This window comes from Leuciscus leuciscus, assembly GCF_965113295.1.
Source record: "Leuciscus leuciscus genome assembly, chromosome: 16".
Lineage (NCBI taxonomy): Eukaryota > Metazoa > Chordata > Actinopteri > Cypriniformes > Leuciscidae > Leuciscus > Leuciscus leuciscus.
This window is the reverse complement of record NC_138740.1, coordinates 31,933,349-31,958,751: the sequence shown is the minus strand read 5'-3', so window position 1 is coordinate 31,958,751 and position 25,403 is coordinate 31,933,349. Positions and strand designations below refer to the sequence as shown.

Sequence of the window (25,403 nt, the reverse complement as noted above, 5' to 3'; positions counted from 1 at the left end):
CAGGTACCACCGACTCGGGCACTGGAACTGGCACCATCGGCTCGGGCACTGGAACTGGCACCATCGGCTCGGGCACTGGAACTGGCACCACCGGCTCGGGCACTGGAACTGGCACCACCGGCTCGGGCACTGGAACTGGCACCACCGGCTCGGGCACTGGAACTGGCACCACCGGCTCGGGCACTGGAACTGGCACCACCGGCTCGGGCACTGGAACTGGCACCACCGGCTCGGGCACTGGAACTGGCACCACCGGCTCGGGCACTGGAACTGGCACCACCGACTCGGGCACTGGAACTGGCACCACCGGCTCGGGAACAGACACCACCGGCCCAAGTGTGTGCGTAGCCCACACACACCACATGGCTGTGGCCATAATGGCCAGTGTCGCGGTCACTGAGGGCTCAGGAACAGACACAGAAACAGACACAGGCACAGGCACAGACTCAGGAACAGGCACAGACTCAGGAACAGACACTGGCTCCGGCTCAGGAACAGACACTGGCTCCGGCTCAGGAACAGACACTGGCTCCGGCTCAGGAACGGACACTGGCATGTCCAGGATCCGAGTCAGACGCTCCAAATAATCCATCATAGCCTTGGCAGCCACACGAATGGGCATCTCTTGATCTGTCTCTAGCTGGGCAAACGGAATGTGAACAGTCTCTGATTGGGCAGACGTGACGTGAACAGTCTCCGGCTGGGCAGACGGAATGTGAACAGTCTCTGACTGGGCAGACGTGACGTGGACAGTCTCCGGCTGGGCAGACGGAATGTGAACAGTCTCTGACTGGGCAGACGTGACTTGAACAGTCTCCGGCTGGGCAGACGTGACGTGGACAGTCTCTGACTGGGCAGACGGGACGCGGACAGTCTCTGACTGGGCCGACGCAGGTCTCCTCCTCCTTCTTCCCTTCTGACGGATGTGTACCGTCTCTGAACTGGACGAAACCATCGACGAAGTCCCAGCGCTCGAAGAGACCCGTGGTGAAGCTTCAGCTATCCTGATTTCCTCATGCCTTTGTGCACATCTAGAAAAATACTCTAGTAAAGAGATGCCCTTCTCTCTCTCTGCGGGAGAAAGTTCGCTACGTGGAATCCACATAGTAACTGGGGACGAGATCCTACAAAAAAGAATAAAAAATGAAAATTACCGCTGGATTTATGGTGACGGAGTCGTTCTGTCACGGATGCACACGGGAAGCAGGAAAATCCAAGTGCAGTAATTTATTAAGAGGGCAATCCAACATCGTTGTAATCCATGCAGAGGTCAAAAATCCAGAGAAGCAATCCAAACAAGAACGGGTATAAACAGACAAGAAGTGTGGTAACACAAATTAACGACTCCGTACACATACAGAAACAGGCAGAGAATAAATACACACAGATCTAACAGGACTAACAATGAACAGCTGGGACAATGATTACGGGCAACAGCTGAGTGTAATGAACAGTGATAAGTGACAGACAGAATGCTGGGAATTGTAGTCAAAGTGAAGGACACCGTGAAACGAGACACAAACCAGACACTGTGACAGAAGTACCATGTCTATAAATTGTATAGGCCTATAGCTACAGTAACATCTTCAGCAAGTCAGCTTGAGATCCTTTCCATCTTATATCTCTTAGTAGTAAATGTCTTATGAGCAGTAGGATATATAAACACAACATATATATATATATATATATATATATATATATATATATATATATATATATATATATATACACTCACCTAAAGGATTATTAGGAACACCATACTAATACTGAGTTTGACCCCCTTTCGCCTTCAGAACTGCCTTAATTCTACGTGGCATTGATTCAACAAGGTGCTGAAAGCATTCTTTAGAAATGTTGGCCCATATTGATAGGATAGCATCTTGCAGTTGATGGAGATTTGTGGGATGCACATCCAGGGCACGAAGCTCCCGTTCCACCACATCCCAAAGATGCTCTATTGGGTTGAGATCTGGTGACTGTGGGGGCCATTTTAGTACAGTGAACTCATTGTCATGTTCAAGAAACCAATTTGAAATGATTCGAGCTTTGTGACATGGTGCATTATCCTGCTGGAAGTAGCCATCAGAGGATGGGTACATGGTGGTCATAAAGGGATGGACATGGTCAGAAACAATGCTCAGGTAGGCCGTGGCATTTAAACGATGCCCAATTGGCACTAAGGGGCCTAAAGTGTGCCAAGAAAACATCCCCCACACCATTAGACCACCACCACCAGCCTGCGCAGTGGTAACAAGGCATGATGGATCCATGTTCTCATTCGGTTTACGCCAAATTCTGACTCTACCATCTGAATGTCTCAACAGAAATCGAGACTCATCAGACCAGGCAACATTTTTCCAGTCTTCAACTGTCCAATTTTGGTGAGCTCGTGCAAATTGTAGCCTCTTTTTCCTATTTGTAGTGGAGATGAGTGGTACCCGGTGGGGTCTTCTGCTGTTGTAGCCCATCCGCCTCAAGGTTGTGCGTGTTGTGGCTTCACAAATGCTTTGCTGCATACCTCGGTTGTAACGAGTGGTTATTTCAGTCAAAGTTGCTCTTCTATCAGCTTGAATCAGTCGGCCCATTCTCCTCTGACCTCTAGCATCAACAAGGCATTTTCGCCCACAGGACTGCCGCATACTGGATGTTTTTCCCTTTTCACACCATTCTTTGTAAACCCTAGAAATGGTTGTGCGTGAAAATCCCAGTAACTGAGCAGATTGTGAAATACTCAGACCGGCCCGTCTGGTACCAACAACTATGCCACGCTCAAAATTGCTTAAATCACCTTTCTTTCCCATTCTGACATTCAGTTTGGAGTTCAGGAGATTGTCTTGACCAGGACCACACCCCTAATGCATTGAAACAACTGCCATGTGATTGGTTGATTAGATAATTGCATTAATGAGAAATTGAACAGGTGTTCCTAATAATCCTTTAGGTGAGTGTATATATATATACTGTATAGTGCAAAATGCTACAGGGCCAAAAGTTACATAGTGTACCTTCAACTAATTTTAACTTCAATTTTAAGTTTTAGATTCAACAACTCAAGAGTTAAAATAACTTGTAAATTACATTTTATTATACTTAAACATTTAATGCAGCAACTGAACATAAGTTTTTAAGTCGAATTGGGGAAACTTTTTATAGTGTGGGCAACATATTAGCCGAAAAAAGTTTGAGAATTTTTTTTTATTATTAGATTTAAAAAAAATGCATATATCATTTTTATTAAATTTGAGGTTTTTTTTGTTAATTTAGTACTTCAACTCAAACTAAGCAAATATTTTTTATTTAATTTTCAAGTAATGTTTTTTATTATTATTAGGCAACATTAATAACTAATCTGAACTATTATCAGCAATGCTCAAACATCCTCACATCTGTATTTTCTGAGAAACTAGTGTCCCACTTCTCCTCAAACTATATCAGCCAAAACCATAAAGCGCTTTCAGGCACGTCTCTCATCCGCTGCCTGATTCGCTTCATTGTGACTTTGATTAATTGCAGATTACAGAGTTTACAGTTTCATTCTCCATAACACCACTCCACAATTATTAAAACAAATGTCTCTTGAGTTAATCTGAATGATTTACAGACGGTGACTACTGCCAAAAACACTGGACTACCACACAGAACCACCCATCAGCGAGCGAAACCCGCTCAAAAAATGACAAAAACACATTTTCTGGCCAATTATCCACTGACAGTAACACTAACCATTGCAACAAAGTCTGATAAAACACACCATTTGAATTCAGTCATATAGATCCTTAATGCAAAGAACTGTGTATAGTCCTTTCACAGTCATTTTCAAAGCAGTAGGCTAGTAATTGCACTAAATGCACACTGTATAGTGTGTGTTCAGAGTGAACCGGCTCAGGAAATGACTGATGTAACAGCACTGATCTGTAGAATCACAGCGAGTATCTGTGTTTGCTTTACGGTGATCTCTTTATAGATTAACTCTAATAGTGTGATTTTCACAGTAGTATGCTGGTGCTTGGGCTCCCAGAGTGCATTGCGGCATTAATACAAGTTAGACCGTAATTTTATTGTTTAAATAAAAAAAAAGTCATTAAATTATATTTATAATTACATTTTGACTATGTAACCATGTGCAACCAATTATTGCCAGTAAACATTATTGCTCTATGAAGGAAATTAAGTATCCAGATCCAAGTTCCCAGTCAAAGGAAACGCTAATTATCATAATGGAGAACTATTACACCGTATCAAAAATGTGACAGCCTGCATTGCCTTCCTTAGCAAAAATACCAATAAAATATTTTTCAAAAAGCTACTGTTAAATATTATAAAGCCTGTCAAATTTTTAGTTGTCAAGTCAGCATGAGATGAAAGTTGCAACGACTTTACTGCCATATTGTGACATAAATCGGCTGCAACATTGAACATGAAACCCATTTTCCCATCGACTGGATTGTGAAACGTGATCATTGCATTGGATATCAAGTCATATCACAAGAAGAGCAAGTTACATTTTGATTAAAGTAAAAAAAAAAAAGCTAAAATGCACAGATTAATTAATCATTCACAATAAGACTCGTAACACGCATTAAGAAGACAAATAGGGTCCATTTAAATTTTAATGGCCTTCAAGGCTTTCTTAACAAAACCCACACACTCCCACAAACTGCACCCACTTCCATCCCAGCAGTCTTTTTAATATGTTTAGAAATATATCTTACAACTCCAACAGCACATTTAACACAATCCAAATAGAGTTTATTAAAACCAGACATGCTGCATTGACAGAGTCTCGGAAATCTCTTCCCCTTGGGAAGATTGTGTTTCTAAAACTCAGTCAAAACAAAATATTCTGCTATTTACAGTGGTCACGAGGACAAGAAACTGCTTTTAAACCACAAAAACTACAACATTCTAAACACTGGTAAACTGTTTATACATGACGTATGTATCTGTACCCATGCATCACACAGGCTTTCCTCGCACGACCTGTCTGTTTAAACATTCTATACGTAACCCTGCCCGGTCATTAGAGAGACTCACAAACATAATCATACGCTCGCATTAGCACACAAAGCATTCTTTCTCCATTATGATGCTTTGCTTTACCAGTCCACTGAGGCTATATTGGCCGAAACACAGGAAGACAATTTTCTGGCACATTCTTGATGTGAAAACAAGCACCAGGTTTCCTGCAGGTGTGTCTTGAATGCTTGTAATGTTTATAGAATATCGTTATAGGTACATGAAAGATTGGTGGTTGCGTTATGTTGTTGGTATAGTTGACATGACATGTACGCTTTTATTTATAGTTAAGAGGAGCATGTCATGTAACTCGTAACTTAACGGTTTACACGTGTCCTAACCAGGAGCGATACGAGACCTTTGTCCGCAGTGTGTGAGCCGGATTTTGGACCAATGAAATGCAAAGGATAGGTGTCTGCTGCTCGAAATCCTATTCTTAATAAATGCTTTAGTGTAAAATCTAAAAATCCTTTAAACAAGACCAATTTACTTGAAGTATATTCTAAACATGAATGTGTTTTGTCTTAAACATACTTATACTTATACTTAAACATTTTATAATTTGTTAGTGACAAGACGAAATACACTGGTATTAAAGATGCAATCCATGAAAAAAAGTTTTATTTTATGCATTGTTGTTTCTCAAGTAAAGTTATCATGTTTAAAGGTTTTTTAGATTTTTACTAGACAAAAAGTAATAAAAAAAGAGTAATTAAAAACTTGCATAACTTACAATGTATTACTTAAAAAGTATTACATTTTTTATTATCCATTATTATACTAAAAATTAAATGTATAAAATGTTACCATATACAGTACATACTTGTTATTGTTTGTCGCTTTATTGCGGCATGCCTGGTTAGAACAGTGTAAATTATGTAAACATTTTTTAATAGATATTTTTAAAAATAATTTCAAAGTTCTACAAGCTGCAATGGAACGCTCTTTAGAACCTTTCACATGAATCGCATTAGGACTTCAGTGCACTTAAGGACAAGTTAACTGTGTGACTTTGAAAAATTTTACCTGCAAAGTTCTGTCCTGTCACGAAAGGCCAATTTTTACGGGTAAATCTTTACATTTTTAAAGTAAAGCAGGAACGTCATGCGAATTTTCCAGTGATCATGCTTTGAAAGGTCAGTGGCATGTGGGATCAAAGTTGAAATTGGTTGATTTTAAGCTGTGTGTAATTGTGTGGTAACCATTTGTTGCACTTCAAAACGGGTCAAAGATACAATCCTTAACACTACGAGTATAGCTTGACACTTCGCTCCATGGCGTTCAGTGCATTGGAAATGTTAACGTGAATCATGTGAAAGAGAAAGTGGCAGTGAATTCAAGAACTGTAGAGCAGCACGCAACTACTAAACTTCTAAGTTATGTAATCCCTTTGTCCTTATATAATCTTGAACAAATGTACATTAAAGTTCATTAGGACGTGATTAACCGTTTCATGAGGGTGTTTGTCAGTGGAACCAATGAGGCAGTCGTGATCAGATACACAAGAAGTGGCTTTTGCTTCGCTGTGCAAAGAAGTGGCATTGATAAAGTCTGATTTCATTTCTTTTCCTGCTCTACAAAGTTGATGTTGTAGGTGAGCTGGTGTCCATTGTCCCAGGCGTACAGAATCTTCTCTTTAGGGTTGTAATCGACTTGTGTGGTCAACCCGTATTCGTTAATGAAAGGTAAACGCGGAGACGCCTCGGCCCCTGTAAGCGTGTCGAACGCGTACGAAACCTCCCCTTCCCTCTGATTGTAAATGTCCACTGCGTACAGGACGCCACATATTATGAAGCAGTTCCCGAACGAATTTATCCTCAGTCTCGTCCTCCACGTGGTCTCCTTTTTGACCGACAGGTCATTGGGATCTAGTTTGCTGACTACAATGACGTCGGCCTGTCCGTAGTCATCGTCAACAGACGGGTAAATTACCCAAAGTCCATTCTCATCCACGGCGAAGTCGATATCAGAGTGGCCTTTCCACTTCCAAGGTGTGGTGTCTTCATAGACGACGTCGTGAAGCTGAGCCCAGGCGGCTACGTACCGTTGCTTGAGATTGTATTTGATGATGTTCTTCGTGAAGGCACGATTATAGTAAAACCCTCCTCTGTACACAACATGACCCGTTCCGATCCAGTTATAAGGGAGCTTGAACAGGTTACTCCAACGGCCTGTAGGAAAAGAGAGAGGAAAGTGGGTAAAATGTTGCTAAATTTTTGGAGTAAATGTCACAATAGTGAAATTTCACAGCCATAAAGTTCCATTGTCTAGTGTCATAGGTGTAGAGATGTATAAAGCACAGCTCAGACAGGTCGCTTTCAAGCCAAGCAACTTTTTGTTGACCAAAGTGGCCAAGACTGAAAACAATTCAGTGTATGACTCCCCTGGCTCTGTCTTAACAGGAAATGTTTTTAGAAATCTATTAATACCAGTCGTAACAGGCACACAAACACACACTTATAGAAAAGCACACCAAAATCAACTGTTACATCTTCCAAGCTCTTTCTCTTGTTCCAGGGACACACACACATTCACTCAGCAAAACACACAGGCACACATCCAGACACAAACAAACTGGCTTGTTCCCAAACATCCAAATCATTCACATTTACACTTATTTAGAAATCCAAACCTTTTCCAATGGAAAAATGGAGCTTTTAACTCAAAACACACACTATCCAACCAATATCTGTCTCTCTGTCTATCTATAGACAGCTGCATTGAATAAGTACACCATTAAGTTGTATGTCTCTAAAGAACAGAATTATTTTACACACCCTGTTTAAAGTTGTCTAAGTTCCGGAACTCTACGAGGTTGTTGCCATAGTAATAGTTGGTGACGTAGATTTTGGAGTCTCTGGCGGTGGGATCCTTCATCCACGCGCCTTCGTTCCTGCCGTAGCTGTGCTGTTTGACCGGCAGATCCACCGACGCCAGCGTCCCTTCACAGCTGTGCTCTTTAACTGCCAAAAAAACCCAACAGTTTCAGCCCAACAACACACATGCACCAGGATTCAACCATTTCACTTGGTTAAAAAAAGAAATATAGGCAGAGTTTTAAGTTTAGTTTAGTTTTTGTATTTACTTTGCATTATTTCATTCCAGTTTACATAATTTTAAACAAGTAGGTTTTAGTTTAGGATCATTTTTGTGGTGCTCTTTTGTACAAACTGAGTTTTATTGTTAATATAGGCCTAGTGTACCTGCGATGTATGAGTTATTGCTGGTGTTGTCCAGCACTAGTGCAATCGTTGGGGCCGGTCGTTCCTCTCTGTATATTGTTCTGCTAGGTGTTGTTGTCCTCTGGGTTGTTGTTGTGGGACGAGCGGTTGTTGTTGTTGTTGTTATTGTCGTGGGTATAGTTTCTGGGGTGGTCTCTGTTGCTAAAGTGACGGGAGCGATTGCACTTTCCTCTTCCTCTACTTCTACCTCAAGCAACGTGTCTGTTTCATCAGGCTTCTCTTCACCTGATAGAAATACAACAGAAACAGAGCAAGAGATTAAAATCCTCTCACATGTCACTTCAATAAAAGCACTGCACACTCTAAACCTGGCAACAACTTTATGCACTGGCGGTAACATCTTTACATGTTTGCATATCATGAAAAAAAGCTAATTTTAACTTGTTTACTGAATTGTTGATATGAAACTAAACGGTTAATTCAAGAATAAACATCATGCAAATCATCAAATAGATCAAATGAACCTATCTTTGGTAAAATGAATACAAACCACATTATAATGCTGAAATGCTAAAAACAATATATGAATTGACAGATTCAGAAACACTAGACAAGAGCAGATTCTAGCCAAGAACAGACTCATTTTATTTCTTACACCTGCTCTCTGTGGGTACATGAAGTCTCTGGAAACGTACTTCTTTACCCGTCATGCCAATAAAGGTTTGTTGACATGTTGAAGTTTGAGTTTTAAACTTGTTTCGACACCAATTACTCAACACTTCCAGGACAAAAAATGACTTGCATCCAAAAACAAAGCAAGTTGACGTTTGAGTGAATATTTAGCCAATCTGCTCTCCAAGAATATGAATACACCTGGTTTGTAACCGCTGTCACGTTGAGCATGTAACACGCTCAATCTCACCATACATTTACTGTGGTGGTGCACCTGCTAGAGTGGCACGGGACTGAGGGAAAGTTATATTTAACGAGAGAATGGATTTGATTACTGTACATTAGATCACAGGGTGGGACGACGAAAATAAACATAGTATTTATTAGTGAAAGTAATTTATGTTTATTAGAAATTTTTTACTTGACTTGCGCACGGTCCGCCGGCTTTTGTATTGGCTTTGCATTCCTGTCAGGACTGATCATACTGAATCTGCATCACAGCTCTGTTATGCATTATCTTAAACCAGTCAAACAAATCCACGCAGTCCAATAGCCAAGACACGCTAACAAAGTTAAATAGTCCTTAGTCAGAGGAGATGCCACATTCAATTTGACATGAACAAAAACAAGGCATCTGATGGACAGAGATAGTTTCTTTTAACAGATGAAACACTGAAACTATGTCATTCTATTCTGGCTAATGCTGTGTAACTGTCAAAGTTCAAAAAGTCCAAAGACAAATTTGAGTCAAAAGTTCTAATCTAAAGGTATTTAATAAAAGAATATCCATCATAGAGTAACAGAGTGCTCAACACACAAACAATAGCCGACAATGAACTGAGGAAACACAGGAACTTAAGAATACTTAATAGTGAACTAAGAGATTAACAGGTGTAATGATCCAATGAAATGCCATGGTAACTGATTAGAGCAATACATTTTATACCCCTAATCTTGAATATCTGTTGAATATCCAACATCCAACTTTAAATGGTGCACAGAATAAAATCCACAGGTTTTATGTTGGCACAGTGGCACAGTTTTCTTAAAAAAATATTTTGCACTATCTCAAGAGTTTTAAAGCTTAGCTTAATTTTGGGTTTTTATCTGTAAACCAAAACTGCAATGTGAGATGTTTCCAAAGTGCTAGTTTACAGACTAAACTTTTCAAAAGTGTGTCCATAGGGCCGTTCATTTACAGTAATTTATGCCTTAATCAAATTCCTTGTGATTGTATCTACCGTGCACTGAAATAGTCGGGACCCAATTTGGGAAGTAGTGATTAGGTTACGCCTATGGATAACACAAGATTAGATCAGACCATATTACAAGTCACAGCTGATTGTGGTGCTTTCAGAATAATTCTTTTATAGCTCAGAAAGAAAAAAAATCAGTAATCACACAGACTGTCAAGCAAACGGCGGTAACTATGGAGACTTTCGGGCGAGAGGCACACATCTAAAGCTTAAACAGGAAGTGAGGCTGAAAGCCCACATGAATGGAAACACTGTTGGATTGGAGACATTTGGCTGTTTTTTGTAGAAACCCTAATGCCGATATGAATGTCATGTCAGAAACTAAAACTGATTCATTAGTGTGCGTTGGCTGTCATTTCAGACTCTAAAGACACTCTCTGGCTGGCATCCTACACTGTATCCTGTTAACTTGAGTGCTGGATCATCTAGTCTCAAGATACTGAGATCGAATCTCACTGTAAGATGTTCATTATGTGAGAGTACAGTGTGTGCATGGACTTGGCTGTAGTTTGGGGCCCAAAAATATCCCCAAAAGAGAGAGCAATCTGACAAAACCTCCCTTTGAGGACATCTGGGACTTTATTTGCCACAGTAGATGCAGCAGAAATTGTTGTCAGGTTCATAAATAAAGAAAATACTTTCATTTAACTGAAAAAAATGCTAAGTTTTATTTCAGGGTTAGATTTAGCATTAGTATATTTATAATTAAATTAATATAAAAACAACAGAAGTCAAGGGTATGTCCCCATCAAATAGCGAAGTGCACATGTGTGTGTGTGTGTGTGTGTGTGTGTGTGTGTGTGTGTGTGTGTGTGTGTGTGTGTGTGTGTGTGTGTGTGTGTGTGTGTGTGTGTGTGTGTGTGTGTGTGTGTGTGTGTGTGTGTGTAATATTTCATTTATCATCAGTGGCAGTGCATCTGGCAGATTTTCCTGGGAAAAGGGAATTGGAATTTCTTGTCTCTGTTTTAGTGTGGATAATGTGACACAGACGATGCGTCTGCATTTTATTCTGCTCTTAACATGGTTATGTGAGTGGATTATTAATATAGTTCTTTATCTTGCTATCAGAAAACAGTTCTACCCTTTCAGCAGATGAAGTGGTCTAAAATGAATGACTGTGTGCATGAACGTGTGCACATGTGTCTTAAGTTATGAAAGTGTCTGTGCTAATATCTAAGTGTGTGTGTGTGTCTGGACTGGCATGGATACAAGCAGCTGTGCTTCAATGGGGAACACAAAGGAAACAACAATGTCTCTATAAAGGCCAATCCACACTGCACTGACAGACAGCGAACGACGCAGACAATCACCAGATTACAGTTCGTCACTTCTCGAACATTCTACGACCCGACAAATGCCGTTTCAACGTTCATTTGGTGAAAACAAGAGCTGGTCAACGCCAACTGACGCCAAAGTTGACGCCAACCTTTGTCTGTCAGTGCAGTGTGAATTGGCCTTAAAAATATATTTTTGGGTGTTTCTGATCTATATAAGTTTGCCTTTGCAAGCAAAATTGGTGAAGTTACTCCCCAGAATTTAGCTAACTCATACCTCACTACAACACTATCTCTAAAGAGAGAAATGTTTGTAAAGAGAGTAATGTATTTTATTCAATGCCAATGCTTTAGATAATGTGTAAATAATGTGCATCTTACCTCTGTTTTGGTTTCTCGTCTCATCGGTTTTGGTGGCTTTGTAATATGTGATTCCTCGGATGAGTCCTGGCTGGTTCTGTGATGGTTTGGTTTTATTGGGCAGTTCTGTTTGCTCTGGTTTACTGGGTTTGTTTGGTTTTGTGGTCTCTTTCTTTGGCTTGGCTGGCTTTTCATTCACTGGCTTTGGTGGAGGTTTCCCTTTTTCTGGTTTCTTTGCTGGAAACTTTGAAGCATCTTTGATATTTGTCCCCAGTGTGTCCTACAATCATAACACATGTCTAACTCAACAGATGTTAGAGATCTCATCCTAAAAACTATATTAACACTTACATAAACTCTATGCAGTTATATAGATATGTCTCATATTACAAATGCACACAGTATGCATATTTTTCTTTTGTATTCTGCCAGAACAGAACTGAGATATTGTATCCAATAATGCAATGCTTTGACTTTGACATCCATTTCCATTGACAAATGAACTTTTTTAAAGGGATACTCCACTTTTTTTGGAAATAGGCTCATTTTACAACTCCCCCAGAGTCAAACAGTTGAGTTTTACCGTTTTTGAATCCATTCAGCCGATCTCTGGGTCTGGCGGTACCACTTTTAGCATAGCTTAGCATAGATCATTGGATCGGACAAGACCATTAGCATCTCTCTCAAAAAAATGACCAAAGAGTTTCGATATTTTTCCTATTTAAAACTTGACTCTTCTGTAGTTACATTGTGTACTAAGACCGACGGAAAATGAAAAGTTGCGATTTTCTAGGCTGATATGGCTAGGAACTATACTCTCATTCCTGCGTAATAATCAAGAAACTTTGCTGCCGTCCAGCAAGCGTAATGATATGACGCAGCGCCTGAAAATAGTCCCCAGCTCGGTAGACTATAGGGTCGACTATAAAAGTGGAGTATCCCTTTAACATCTCATTCTTGAATAATCATTTGATTTGCACAGCCAAACTGCAAAATAACCATATTTATGTCAGAGAGGATCTGGATGCCACTCACTGAATTAAATGGGGAACATGATCATGTGATATAGTGCAGCACACTATTAAAGGGGACTGGGGACCTATTATGTCCCCGTTCTCTGCGTATGCCTTGGTCGGGAGTTATTTAAATGAGGAATATTGTGATGTGTATGTTCCTGGAAGAAACTCAAGACTACAATCAAGTCATTTAAAGGAGTTAAAAAACAGTGTGCACTGATATAAATAATGGCTCCTTTTAAACTGACTTTGTACTTTGTAACTTTGCAGACCTTTTTCATACTCAATCAGCAACACTAAAGAAAGCTGAAAATGTAAAAAGCATAATTGGACCCCTTTAAGTGAATTAAATTGAATTATTTTCACATACTATAAAAAAATAAAATAATACAGTAAACTGAACTTTATGCAGTATTCCATTCTGAACATAACCTAGTCCTAAACCATCAAAGTCCGAGATGAAAGGTCATGACCCTTACTTACCTGTGCTTTGCTTTTAGGGCCTGAGGAGGAGGAGTCTTTCTGCAGCAGCTGAAGGCCCAGATTGGACAGCTCCTTCTTTATGCTCATCATGATGTCAGAATGGTTCTCGTACTGCCGTAGCTGATTGGTCAGAGTCGCCACACTGTCCCTCACAAAGTCATTCTCCCGAGTGAGGTTCATCTTTATCATCTGGATGAGGTACACGACTTTACATCATACTACTACATACAACAACACTTCTGCATTTAACTGTACATAAATACATCTGCATAAACATTTTACTCAAACTGTTATGATGCTGATATAGTCTATATTCTCTTATGCTCACCAAGGCTGCATCAAAAATGGTAATGTTGTGAAATATTATTAAATGTGATATAACTGTTTTCTGTTTGAATGTATTTTAAAACACTTGAGATGCAAAGCTGAATTTCATCATCACTTCAGTCTTCAATGTCACACAATCATTCTTAAATCATTCTAATATGCTGATTTTCTGCTCAAGAAACATTTAGTTTTATTATTATAATCAATGCTGAAAACAGTTGTGTTGCTTAATATTTTTGTGGAAACTGATGCATTTTTTTTTTTTCAGTGATACATTTTAAAAATTATTTGATGAATAAAAGAACAGCATTTATTTGAAATAATAGAAATCTTTCATAACATTATGAATGTCTTTATCAATTTAATGCATCCTTGCTGAATAAAAGTATTAATTTCTTTCAAAAATGTAAAAAAAACAACGTACTGACCCCAAACTTTAGTACCAAACGGGACTGTGTATAATTAAATTAAAAGTATAATTAAATGAGAAAAATGCAAACTAGAAGCATTTTCACTAGTGGTCTCAGACTATATATGTAAGATATTTGATAATGACCCTCAGTGTAAATGCAGTAAATTTATTGCAGTGCAGATTTCTAGCCCAGCTTTACCCCATAATGAGCAAAATTTAATTGGAAATAAAAACAGAGTACATAAGTGTGACTATTACATGACTGTGGTTTTCATCCTTTGGTCATTTCCTCTCTCTGTCCCACTCTTTCTCACACACACACACACATTATTTTCCCATCCCTCAAGCCAAAGCGAAGTGGTATAACGGTTAATAACTTTAGCCAGAGCATTGTGGGTAGCCACAGAATGACCAGTTAAACCCAGCCACGGCTCATTAATGTTCACATGTGTGTGTTCACACGCACACGGCCAGTGTAATCACACTCACCTCCTCCAGGTTGTTCATTTGAGACACCACCTTGTTGATGTACGAGTGAACTTTAAGAAGGTCCATACTGAAGAGAGTTCCTTCCAGAAGGTCCACCATGGACTGCAACTGCACACAAAGAATCAGGTGACTTTCAACAAATGAAACATGAGTGGAAAATTACTTTTGGAGGTTCACAAAGCAGCAGCTTGGGTTTTATTTTCAATCTGCAGTAATGTTTGACAGTTCGTCACGTCAGTGATTGACAATAATGATTAACATATTGTTACTTTGGTCAACCATCTTCACAACATAGTGTCGGCCCAGATCCGGCCCATATCTGGTACACATGGATTCCACATGGCCCAGATGTGGGCCGGATCTGTGCTGACACTATGTTGCTGTCTGGAGGCTTGTTTCCGCCAGGGAATAAAAAATAAAAAAGGTAATTGCGACTTTTTTTTTTGTATTGTGATGTATAAATTCGCAATTGCTAGTTATAAAGTCAGAAATGTGAGAGAAAAAAATCAGAATTGCTAGTTTATATCGGACTTTTTAACTTGCAGCATTTACTTCTTTCCTCAGAACTACGAAGTTGAATTGTGAGATATAAAGTCAGAATTGCGATATATAAACTTTTTTTATTGCAATTGTGACTTTTTTCTCGCAATTGAATGTTTATATATTGGCATTTTGACTTAACTCGCAACTGCAGGTTTATATCTCTAAAAAAAAGTCGCAATTACCTTTTTTTATTCCCTGGCAGAAACAAGCCTCCAGACAGCAACATAATGTCGGCACAGATCCGGCCCACATCTGGGCCGTGTGAAATCCATGTGTGGAATCCATGTTGCAACTATGACTTTTTTCTCGTAAGTTTATATCTCACAATTTGGACTTTATAACTCGCATTTGTGACTTTATTACTCGTAATTGCGAGAATAAAAGAATAAGAGATAAAAAGCCACAATTAGCTTTTTAATATTTTTTTTTTCATGGGAGAAACAAACTTCCATAAAAACTAGATTAGATTTAAGCTGGTGTTTTTAACAGGAAAAAAAAAAGACATACTTTTTTTTTTTCAAGAGAGTGAATTCCTCATATGCTTATATTGTTGACTCGTGCCGCAGAAAGTTCAGTCGTGTAACAGCTTGACTGTCGTGATGATTAACAGCTTCATGCAGCATCAACAGATATGAAGAAACTGCAGTGAGGTTAAAATAGAGCCACATGTTTGGAGCTAAACAGCACACGATCAGCAAATGTTTTAGGTGGAAATATGAATACCATTGTGTTTAACTACTGACTAAATACTCCTGAATGATTTTGCAGCCTTTAGCAGAGCTGTAGTCAGGACTGGCGTCAAGGGGGGGGGGGGGGGGCTTGCAACAGTCCCAAGGCAAACCCCCAACACCCCTAATGTGATTTTAAACTTAGGGGGTCCCACCACACACCCCCAAATGCGATTTCTTTTCAGTCTAAGAAATATAAAAGCCCCCCCAAGTCGTGTGTTCTTGGCGCCAGGCCTGACTGTAGTAATATAAAACCCTGGACTGATCATCTGGATTGTCATGTGGCTCTGTGTGTGTGTGTGTGTGTGTGTGTGTGTGTGTGTGTGTGTGTGTGTGTGTGTGTGTGTGTGTAATCTGGAGATATGGAATGCTCAGACAGATGGACAAAGGAGAAGAAAAGATGGAAAGAGTGAACCAGACAGGAATGGTGCGGAGGAAAGAGGACAGGTGCTATAAAAACACACTTGCGAACACGTGCTCCGCATACATGCCCAGAATTCTGCCGTTTAACATTCTAAAGTGAGCCAGTGTTCCATTTACCTCAAAAACAGCACTTCCTTTCCTACTTCTTTTAAAGTTATGTCACAGTTGTGTATCAGTCATGTTTTTAGTAGCATATCAGTAACATCCAAACGCATTAGTACATTGCAGGAGATTGTTAAAAGTCTGGCTTATATTTTTGAGTGCACAGGTTGAAGTTATAGACTGAGCATCATTAATGCTGAATTTGATTAATATACCAATAACATAATGTTTAAGTGAGTCAAATGGTAATTTAAAGCCTGGATCTGTCAAATTACATTTAAAAGTACAATTTTAGGCTATCCTTACAAACATGTTCCATGTTTTTACTAAATTAAAATGAACTGTAGTTACTGTAACATTTTTTTTATGGATAAATGTAATATTAAATCATCATATTCATTTTTATTACAACTGTGTATCATTTATATTATTTATAGTTTGAAAAAGGCTACAATTTTTTTTACTATTTTACCTTTTTTACCATTTTTAAAGTTTTTTTTATAGTAAACAGTTACATTCTGCAAAAGTATTTTGCTTAAAGTCGGCATTAAAGGAAAGTTGTGATAGTCTTTTCTTCCTTATTGTAATTCATATCTGAGTGAAACGGCTTCTTAAACAATAAAAAATGTAGTGCGGGACTTGATTTTGTGCACTTGAACTTGATTGGATCGTTGGATGGTTGAGGTTTGCTATTGGTGGATCTCATGTGAGTGACAGGTTGCCCCGCCCTCACACCAGTAAACACATCATCAGAGAAGAGAAGAGGGAGGGGAAGCTATTTTGATTACAGATTACGATGAATTTAAAAATAAATAAATAATAATGTGTATGGATGCATCATATGCTGTAATATTTCATAAAAAATAAATAGTAGACAATTTTGATTTCATGGTGACTTTAATCAGTTATATTGTCTAATTCAGTAAAATATCTAAATACAAAATAAAAATTAAATAAATGTACTAAATAAAATTGCTTATACATTTTTTTAAAATATATATATATATATAATATATATATTTCATGCTTATACCATTTACAAATTAATGAAGTTTATTTTTAAAACAAGAAAAAAAAAAACTGTTTGCAAATGGGGCATGAAAGAACTTAAACTACGGTTATCATGCAAGCCAAAGGGATATGGGATGTGTTTTAAAGTATCAGGTGTACCTTGAGCAGCTCTGGCGCCTGTTTCTTGAGTTTTTCCATCTTCCATTCGTTCTCGCAGGGGTTGAGAGAGGATGGCGGAGCCGTGCAGGAGCATTTACAGTCGGCTCCGGAACTCACCGTCTCCACCGTGTAAAAATCCTCCACGCGTACACTTCCAGTCCTCAAGCGGGCGCACGCGTCCCGGGTCAAAGGCCGCATGATGCACTTACAGCGGCAGTCGGATCCCTCTGATGTCATGCGGACTTGTTCCTCCCCGAAGATCTGAAAAGGAAATTGATAGAAAGTGATGGAAATTACATTGTGTGCTGGGACCCAATGACCTACTTCAGTGTCATTTCTGCCACTTTGCAAAACTATGTTCACTTTAGTTCTCTTCAGAGACATGCAAGCCAGCCTGAGACTTGAGTTTATTGATCAGTGCTTAAACCCGAGCTGTCTTCCTGACATCAGATATTAAAGTTTGAGGTCAAAAGGTCACCAGTGCCACACGACAGAATTCAGCCACATGTGCCACAACGACCTATGACCTTTTCTCCTTCCTAGTTCCCCGTGTCCATCATTACTCAATTACTAAAATGTCATTAGTGTCAAGTCATACGGCGAATTTATTTTTGCTGCTAATCATATAAAGACAATTTTTTTCTTTACATCTCAACTTCAACAGACCAACAGTCCATAATCAACTAGTGAATGTTGACACGAGTAAATCAATGACATAAGCTGTAGAATACACCATCTTTAGGGCTACAGAGTGACCGTCATCTGTCTTCTGGGCTGTTATTGTCAATGGACTGAGTGGAAAGCAAACAGATGGTGTCAAATGAGTAACCTTTGACCTCTGAGAACAGAAAACCGCATCATACAGAGTGTGTCCTTATTCAGATCAGTTTAGACACTATGGAAAGAAAGTCTAATTGCATTTAGACAAATACATGCAGGTGTGTGTGTGTGTGTGTGTGTGTGTGTGTGTGTGTGTGTGTGTGTGTGTGTGTGTGTGTGTGTGTGTGAAAGAGAGAGAGAGAGAGGGGTTTAACATCTTGGATTACTTATATCCTCTTCAGGAATCCTGAGACCTTCTTAAAAAACAAATGGAAACACAAATCATCAAACCCTGCCAACTTTGGTAATTTAAAACGTGAGAAAGATCGTATTGCTTGATCCGCATGTCTGATAATGTTTGTGTGAAGGGTATGCGGGTGACTGATGTGTGATTTATGAGCAAACTCGCCGTTCAAACATGTTTTTATTCTATTGCCCCACACTTCTATATGTCTTTGTCAGTTCAGTTCATTGACATCCATGATGATCTATTAACAATATAATCAGTTTGCCTCTTTCCCAGCTATTATTTGGCATGTTTAGGACAGCAACCGAAGTCTCCAAACAAACAGAGGGCAAGTGTCAGCTGTGTTGTGCTAAAATAAGCCAATCCAATCTGATTTCCACAGCAGGGATGAATTTCTTCCACTGAGATGCTGGCAGGATGACAAATCCCAAGGAATTAATAGCTATATTGAGTTAGACAGATAGAACAACTATGTAGCTATATTGTTTTTTATACTCATGCTGACAGCCATACAACTGTATGATACTGTGCCATTCAAAAGTTTGGGAGTTTTGTTTTATGCTTACCAAATACCTTATATGTTTATTTTTACACTTTAAAACAATGGTTTTCTATGTTAATATATTTAAAATATATTCCTGTGATGCAAAGCTGAATTTTCAGCATCATTACTCCAGTCTTCAGAGTCACATGATCATTCAGAAATAATTCTAATATGCTGATTTGCTGCTCAACAAACATTTCTGATTATTATCAATGTTGAACACAGCTGTGCTGCTTAATTTTTTTGTGGAAACCGTCATACATTTTCAGGATTCTTTGATGAATGGAAAAATCAAAAGAACAGCACTAACTTTAAATATTAATGGTTTGTAACTTCAAATGTCTTTACTGTCAGTTTTGATTGATTTAATGTATCCATGCTGAACAAAAATATAAATTTTGTTCTCACAGACCTCAAACCTTTGTCTATTCTGTCCATGCTGAATCATATAGTTCTGTCTCTCTTTGTTGCCCCGTCTCAACTGACTGTAACCACCAAGCACAGGTGCAGAACGATGATCAACACTCAGTAGCCAAACGCAATGTGCTTCAAACCCCATGTGGCACAAATACAATCCTTACAAACGCACAAACTCTGATTCACACAGCAGCTGACATAACAACTGTGAGAACTCTGAAATGTAAACTTCACGAGGAGAGGACAGATAAAAGTCGAAGGACATGAGTAATCCTCCTTATAGGTCAAATCCTCTGTAATCCCATGTGAGGAACTGGACTGGCTTTTTGTCCTTCAACTTTAAACTGAGATAATTAGCAATTTAGCTACATATCAATCTTTGATGCACTGCCAAGAACAAAGAAAAAAAAACAGAAGCATGTGAATTTTTCTCTCAGGACCACCACCATCCATCACTATTTCACAGACTTTCTCTTCTCGTTCCTACCCTTCCTCTATATCCCTTTGAGACTTTTTAAATTGGACTGACCCACTTTTAAGAGCAATTTGTTAAAGTCGGCATGAAACGATATTTGCGATGGACATTTTTTCCTTATTGTGACGTATATCCCAGCGAAACGGCTTCTTGAACAAGAATAAATGTAGGGCGGGACTTGATTTTGTCCACTGGGAATTGATTGGATAGTTGTGGTTTGCTATTGGTGGATCTCATGTGAGCGACAGGTTGCCCCGCCCTCACGCCAGTAAACACATCGGGCCCCATCATACATACGGCGCAATGCAGCACCAGGCGCGACGCAAGTGTTTTTTGCTAGTTCCAGCCCAACGCAGTTATCATTTTCACGTCCTGCTTAAATAGCTTGTTTAATAGTTGTTTAAATAGCAAATGCATTTGCACCCATTTGTGCGCCCATGGTCTGAAAACGAAATTTTTAAATCTGGTCTAAAGTCCATGGCGCAGTATTTTTTTTGTTATTTAAAGGGCACATTAGTAGCCTATAGGCGGGTCCACAACATCATAATGTGCACTCTGCTTATTAAACACACGGGGACGCGCAGCAGCACGCAAACATTTTTAAATATGAAAAATAAAAGGATTACAATGTTAAAGAATATTATTGTGTACATAAAGATATAATCCGGCTTGTCCCGTAGATGGTCTGCTTGCGTGCTTTAACCTCGCGCACGAGCAGATCCGTTTCCTCTGTGGAGACGCATTTCCTGTTCAGTCTTTCTGCTTGCAAATTTTGCCATGTAAATAGCAAAGGAATGGGAGATGAGACTCGGATTGGTTTATTGTACGAAAAGCCCAAAACACACCCATTACTCATTAAGAGAATATGGGACAACTCTTTTAGACCATGCGCCGGGCGTGCCGACCATTTTTCCCGTCATTAAACTAGCAAAAGTGGATTCGGACATGCCCTAAGTGTAATTGCGCCCTGCGCTTTAGACCATGCGCTTAGAACGTTAAAATAGGGCCCATCATCAGAGAAGAAAAGAGATGCCGTTGCAAGAGGAAAGGGAAGTTATTTTGATTGAAGATTACGAAGGCACTATTTGTTTGTTTTTTTAAATATGATGTGCAAGGATAAAAAAAATATTATCAAATTAGCATCATGGTATCAAGCTTTGCATGTGAAATAATAATAACAATAATCTAGTCATCTTCTTCATTTATATAGTGCTTTTAACAATGTAGATTGTTCCAAATCGGCTTTACATTGATAATAGCAAAATCTATATATATACAGAATATATAAAAAACATTCCTCACATCTTTTGTGCTCAGCATAGATAACAATTAAGTGCAAGGAATAAAGCAAGAAAACAATCCTCCAAAAGTGAGTATTGGGGCCCTGTCCTCCTCTCCAGTGAGCCGTGACCTGTGATAAGTGCGGCTCTTGATGCGTCGTGACGTCTCAGTGTCGTTTCCTCATGTGTGGTTTTATTCGTGGTAAATCAACCGTTTTAGCTGAAGTGACTTTCGCTGCATACACATCAGCCTTTCATCTGTCCGCCACAGCTGGAGGGCTCAAAGAAAGCTTCGAATGAAGTGGTAAACACTTCTCATTAGGTGCAATGGGAACGTTTGGGATGAAAAACGTAGAAGACGTGGAAGACACCATAAAATACATTTGGAGTATGGAGCGGAGATTATAATGGATGGATGCTGGAATTCTATATGATGGATTAGAAAATCAGCTGTCTTGCAGCACGCTGGAATATTACTATTATTATTATTATTATTTTCTCTGCACTCTTTCCCTATATGTTTCTCAAATCCATGATTTAGGATGCTAGATTTGCTCCTGGAGACCTTCCTGAGTTCAGATGAACTATAATCAAACACACCTGCTCCTCAAGGTCTTGCAGTTTATCTGAAAATAACAGGCATCTTTAGGAAAAAACATATATTGAACATTTCTCTCACTTTTAAAAATAAAGGTTCTTTATTGGCATTGATGATTCCATTAAGAATCTTTAACATCCATGGAACCTTTCCATTAGACCAAGGGTTCTTTATAGCGGAAAATGGTTCTTTATATTAATAAAATGCAGGTTCTTTTAAGAACTGTTCACAAAAAGGTTCTTTGGGGAACCCAAAATAGATCTTCCATGGCATTTATGTGAAGAAAAAAAAAGGTTCCAAAAGGGTGTTTAAGAGTGTAGACAGCAATGAAATAAAGAACAAATGGTATTTTCCTTCTAAGATGTTTCTCCTGAAAAAAAAAAAAAAAAAAAAAAAAAGTCTCCTCTAGAGCTAGAGAAATTATCTCAATGTCTCAAAGTACACTCAGATTTGCCAAGATAGACACCAATATCAGATATTTCAATACGGACTCATCAGATTCTTCCAAGAGCAAATAATCAGTCTATGCACACTTTTAGTTGCTCCATAAAATCATAGGAATTTCAGTAGAAACATCAGAGACTAAGCTGATACTAAATGCAAATGATAAAAGATTAGAGCCAATATTAGCTTTTTTTTTGGTCAATGTTGAAAGCAAATTAAATGAGGGCTTATTTTTTTGCCCTTCAAACATTTTCTATACCAGGCAAGTCACAAAAGTATTATTAGAACGGTTTTATCCCCTTGTTTTTGTGGTTTTAAAACAGTTTTGATTCTACTGGAGGAACCACTGACTGACACTGTTTTCTTGGATCTGTAAAAAGGTGTCTGGAGGTGTGGTGATCTGAAGAACAATAAGGCTAATGAGTTATGAATGGAAAAACCTCTGATCAATCAAATGTTCTATTGTGCAGGTGCATTAGATTAGAACAACACAGCAGAATCTTTCAGGAGCAGGATTGAGCACCTGTGATTTTAGACTGTGTTATGATATTTTTCCAATCATGAACCCAAGACCTTTGAACTCGTGCCAGTGGCGCTTGCGTTGCGCTCAGTGTGTGTGCCCTGTTGAAGAGGTTAATCCCAGCACTTTCAAAGTGCCCGCCCGTGCGAATAATCATTTTAACTATATAAAAAGCACCAAATCCCACTGAACTGAATTGAACATGATAAAATCTGCCTTTTCCTCCACTGCAATGTTCTTGAAAACAAGCCATTCCACTTCCAACTGATAACGTTAACACTGTCATGCATGAGTCCCTTTTTATTAAAATGTATATTTATAAAATTACTTTATATAATAAATTGCTGTTTTTCTTTGCAACTGAGTATAATAAATAATATTCTATGTATGTTTTAGAATAATTAATTATAGTGATATTAGTAATGCAATTAGTAAATAAAACATTTGGGCTATTTTTGCATGTTCTGGAATAACAGTTCTGCAATAATATCTTAACAAGGTAAACACATAAATGCAAAACTCATTCTCAAAGTTGAATTCTTTCTTACCTTGTTCAGAGATGACACATGACTGGACATCATAAGTAAACAAGCCACGAGCTCCACAATCCCCCACATCTCGTCGGACTATGAAGCTCCACTGTGTGTGTGAATGTGTGTGAGATGTTCGCTGATGCGACTACACCGACTACAGACCCATCATCATCATCATCATCACCACCACCTCTCTCTCTCTCTCTCTCTCTCTCTCTCTCTCTCTCTCTCTCTCTCTCTCTCTCTCTCTCTCTCTCTCTCTCTCAACACCTCCACCTACTGGACGCCCCAAAAAAGGCAAGTAAATATGAATATAATAGTAATGAATATCGTCACCTTCCTAAATGAATTGGCCAAGTCATTTTTTCAGGTTTCTCAGAAAACACCAAAAACTGAACCAATAATGGAGGTAGAGTAGATTTTCGTTCTTCTTAATGCAGCTGCCATCTTGAAAAGCTTGTAAAATTGCCTTCTCATAGTCTTTTGACTTAGGCTAAATAAAACGGCCCAAGTCACACTCTTGACATAGGCCATTATACGACAGGGGTAGAATTGCATGATCTTTTTTCATCATGAGGAGATGATTTATGCAAAAAAAAATTAAAATTAGGCTACTTAGGCAATTATTTTAGGAAGGTGACGATATGTAATAATATAGGTTTATTGACTCAAATGATTTTGCATGTTAATAATATATGACAATTTATGTGGTAAATTATGCTTAAAAAACATACTTCAAAATATAGGCCTATGTCATAAGTCATAAAGCCATGGAGATTTCCACCGCATCAAATCATATGTCGTATTTAATCTGTGATGGAAACGACGGTGAAAAAATCTCCGACTTTGTTTTGCTAAGGCTAATATCATAGCTAGCATTAAATGTAGCCTACACTAGGCTACTCACAGTTCACTACTCAAAGTGTTTTTGGTTTGGCTTGTTTGTTGCATAATTTGACAGTTAATGTTCACAGTTAATTATCTGGACAGACACATTACGTTTCTTCACTGCTGCCTTCTTGGTAACCAAGTTCAAACTTAAAGGAAAAAATAAAATAGTGACAAAGCAGTAGCAGTGGTGGAAATGACGACACAATTGTGGAATTTCGTAATTTGTGTAAGTTTTGATATACATAGTTTTCACGTAATAAATATTAAAACTGGTTGGATTTCACTCTTTATATAGATAAATATATTTTTAAATATATGAAAACATATTGAAAATTTAGATTATGGTTAAGGTTTGGCATTAAATGTAAATTTGACATTTCAATTTGTATGCTTTATTTTTGTTTTATTAATGCCAGTAGCGACTATACTACTAGAGCATTACAACAATAATAAAAAAGAAATCTAGCCTATATAATATAATATAATATAATAATATAATATACAAGAGGAAAAGGGCGCTTTATGCAATAATATCATACCTGCCCTAATGAAAAATAAATATGCTAAAATGTATTTGAAATACATTTATTTTAATGCATTTACCTATAGCCTACTTAATATAAATACCCTGCAATTGTACTTTTGAAATACTAAACTGATATAGGCTATTTAAAGTCAGCTAAATTGGAACAACTCATTTTGTACTAAATGTAGGCCTACTTAAGTTATCCAGAAATAGTGCTGAAGATATGCTAATTTGATTGTGCTAAAAAGGAACTATTGCAAATATACTTTAGGTTCATTTTAAACATCTTGCATTTAAAGACTAATGTTATAAAGAGATCACACTATCCTTACTAGTGATATTAAAACACATTTTAGGCTTAATATTAATAAATGCACATTGTGCAATAAAGTGCTCCAAATAAAGTTTAATTATGATATTTATATCAGTTAGTCTCAAGCAATATTTCAGTAGATATGTTAATGGATTTGTAATATACTTAATATAAAATAAATGTATTTTAATAAATTTTGGTGTAGTTTTTTTTCCCACTAGGGTGCTCACATTGGCTCTTGTTGCCTTTTTACCTTTACAACTATGTAAAACAATAAAGAAGTCATTTTAGAGTGTGAAAAAAATCGGTCTGGAGTCAGACCATTCACATTTATGAATGTGAA

The 25,403-nt window shown here is 38.3% G+C and overlaps 1 protein-coding gene across 1 annotated transcript; it reads right to left on the bottom strand.

Annotated features, from left to right (window-relative positions):
* Positions 1–4,036: 4,036 nt before the first annotated feature.
* LOC309477663 (olfactomedin-like protein 2A) lies at positions 4,037–23,507 on the bottom strand. The gene is made up of 8 exons (XM_082140981.1): positions 23,346–23,507; positions 17,454–17,714; positions 14,488–14,595; positions 13,260–13,448; positions 11,782–12,040; positions 8,220–8,483; positions 7,794–7,979; positions 4,037–7,187 (listed from the first exon to the last, which is right to left on the bottom strand). Exons 1-8 carry the CDS (start codon positions 23,412–23,414, stop codon positions 6,574–6,576), a joined length of 1,950 nt encoding a protein of 649 aa, XP_081997107.1. The 5' UTR covers positions 23,415–23,507; the 3' UTR covers positions 4,037–6,573.
* Between the last annotated feature and the right edge of the window lie 1,896 nt (positions 23,508–25,403).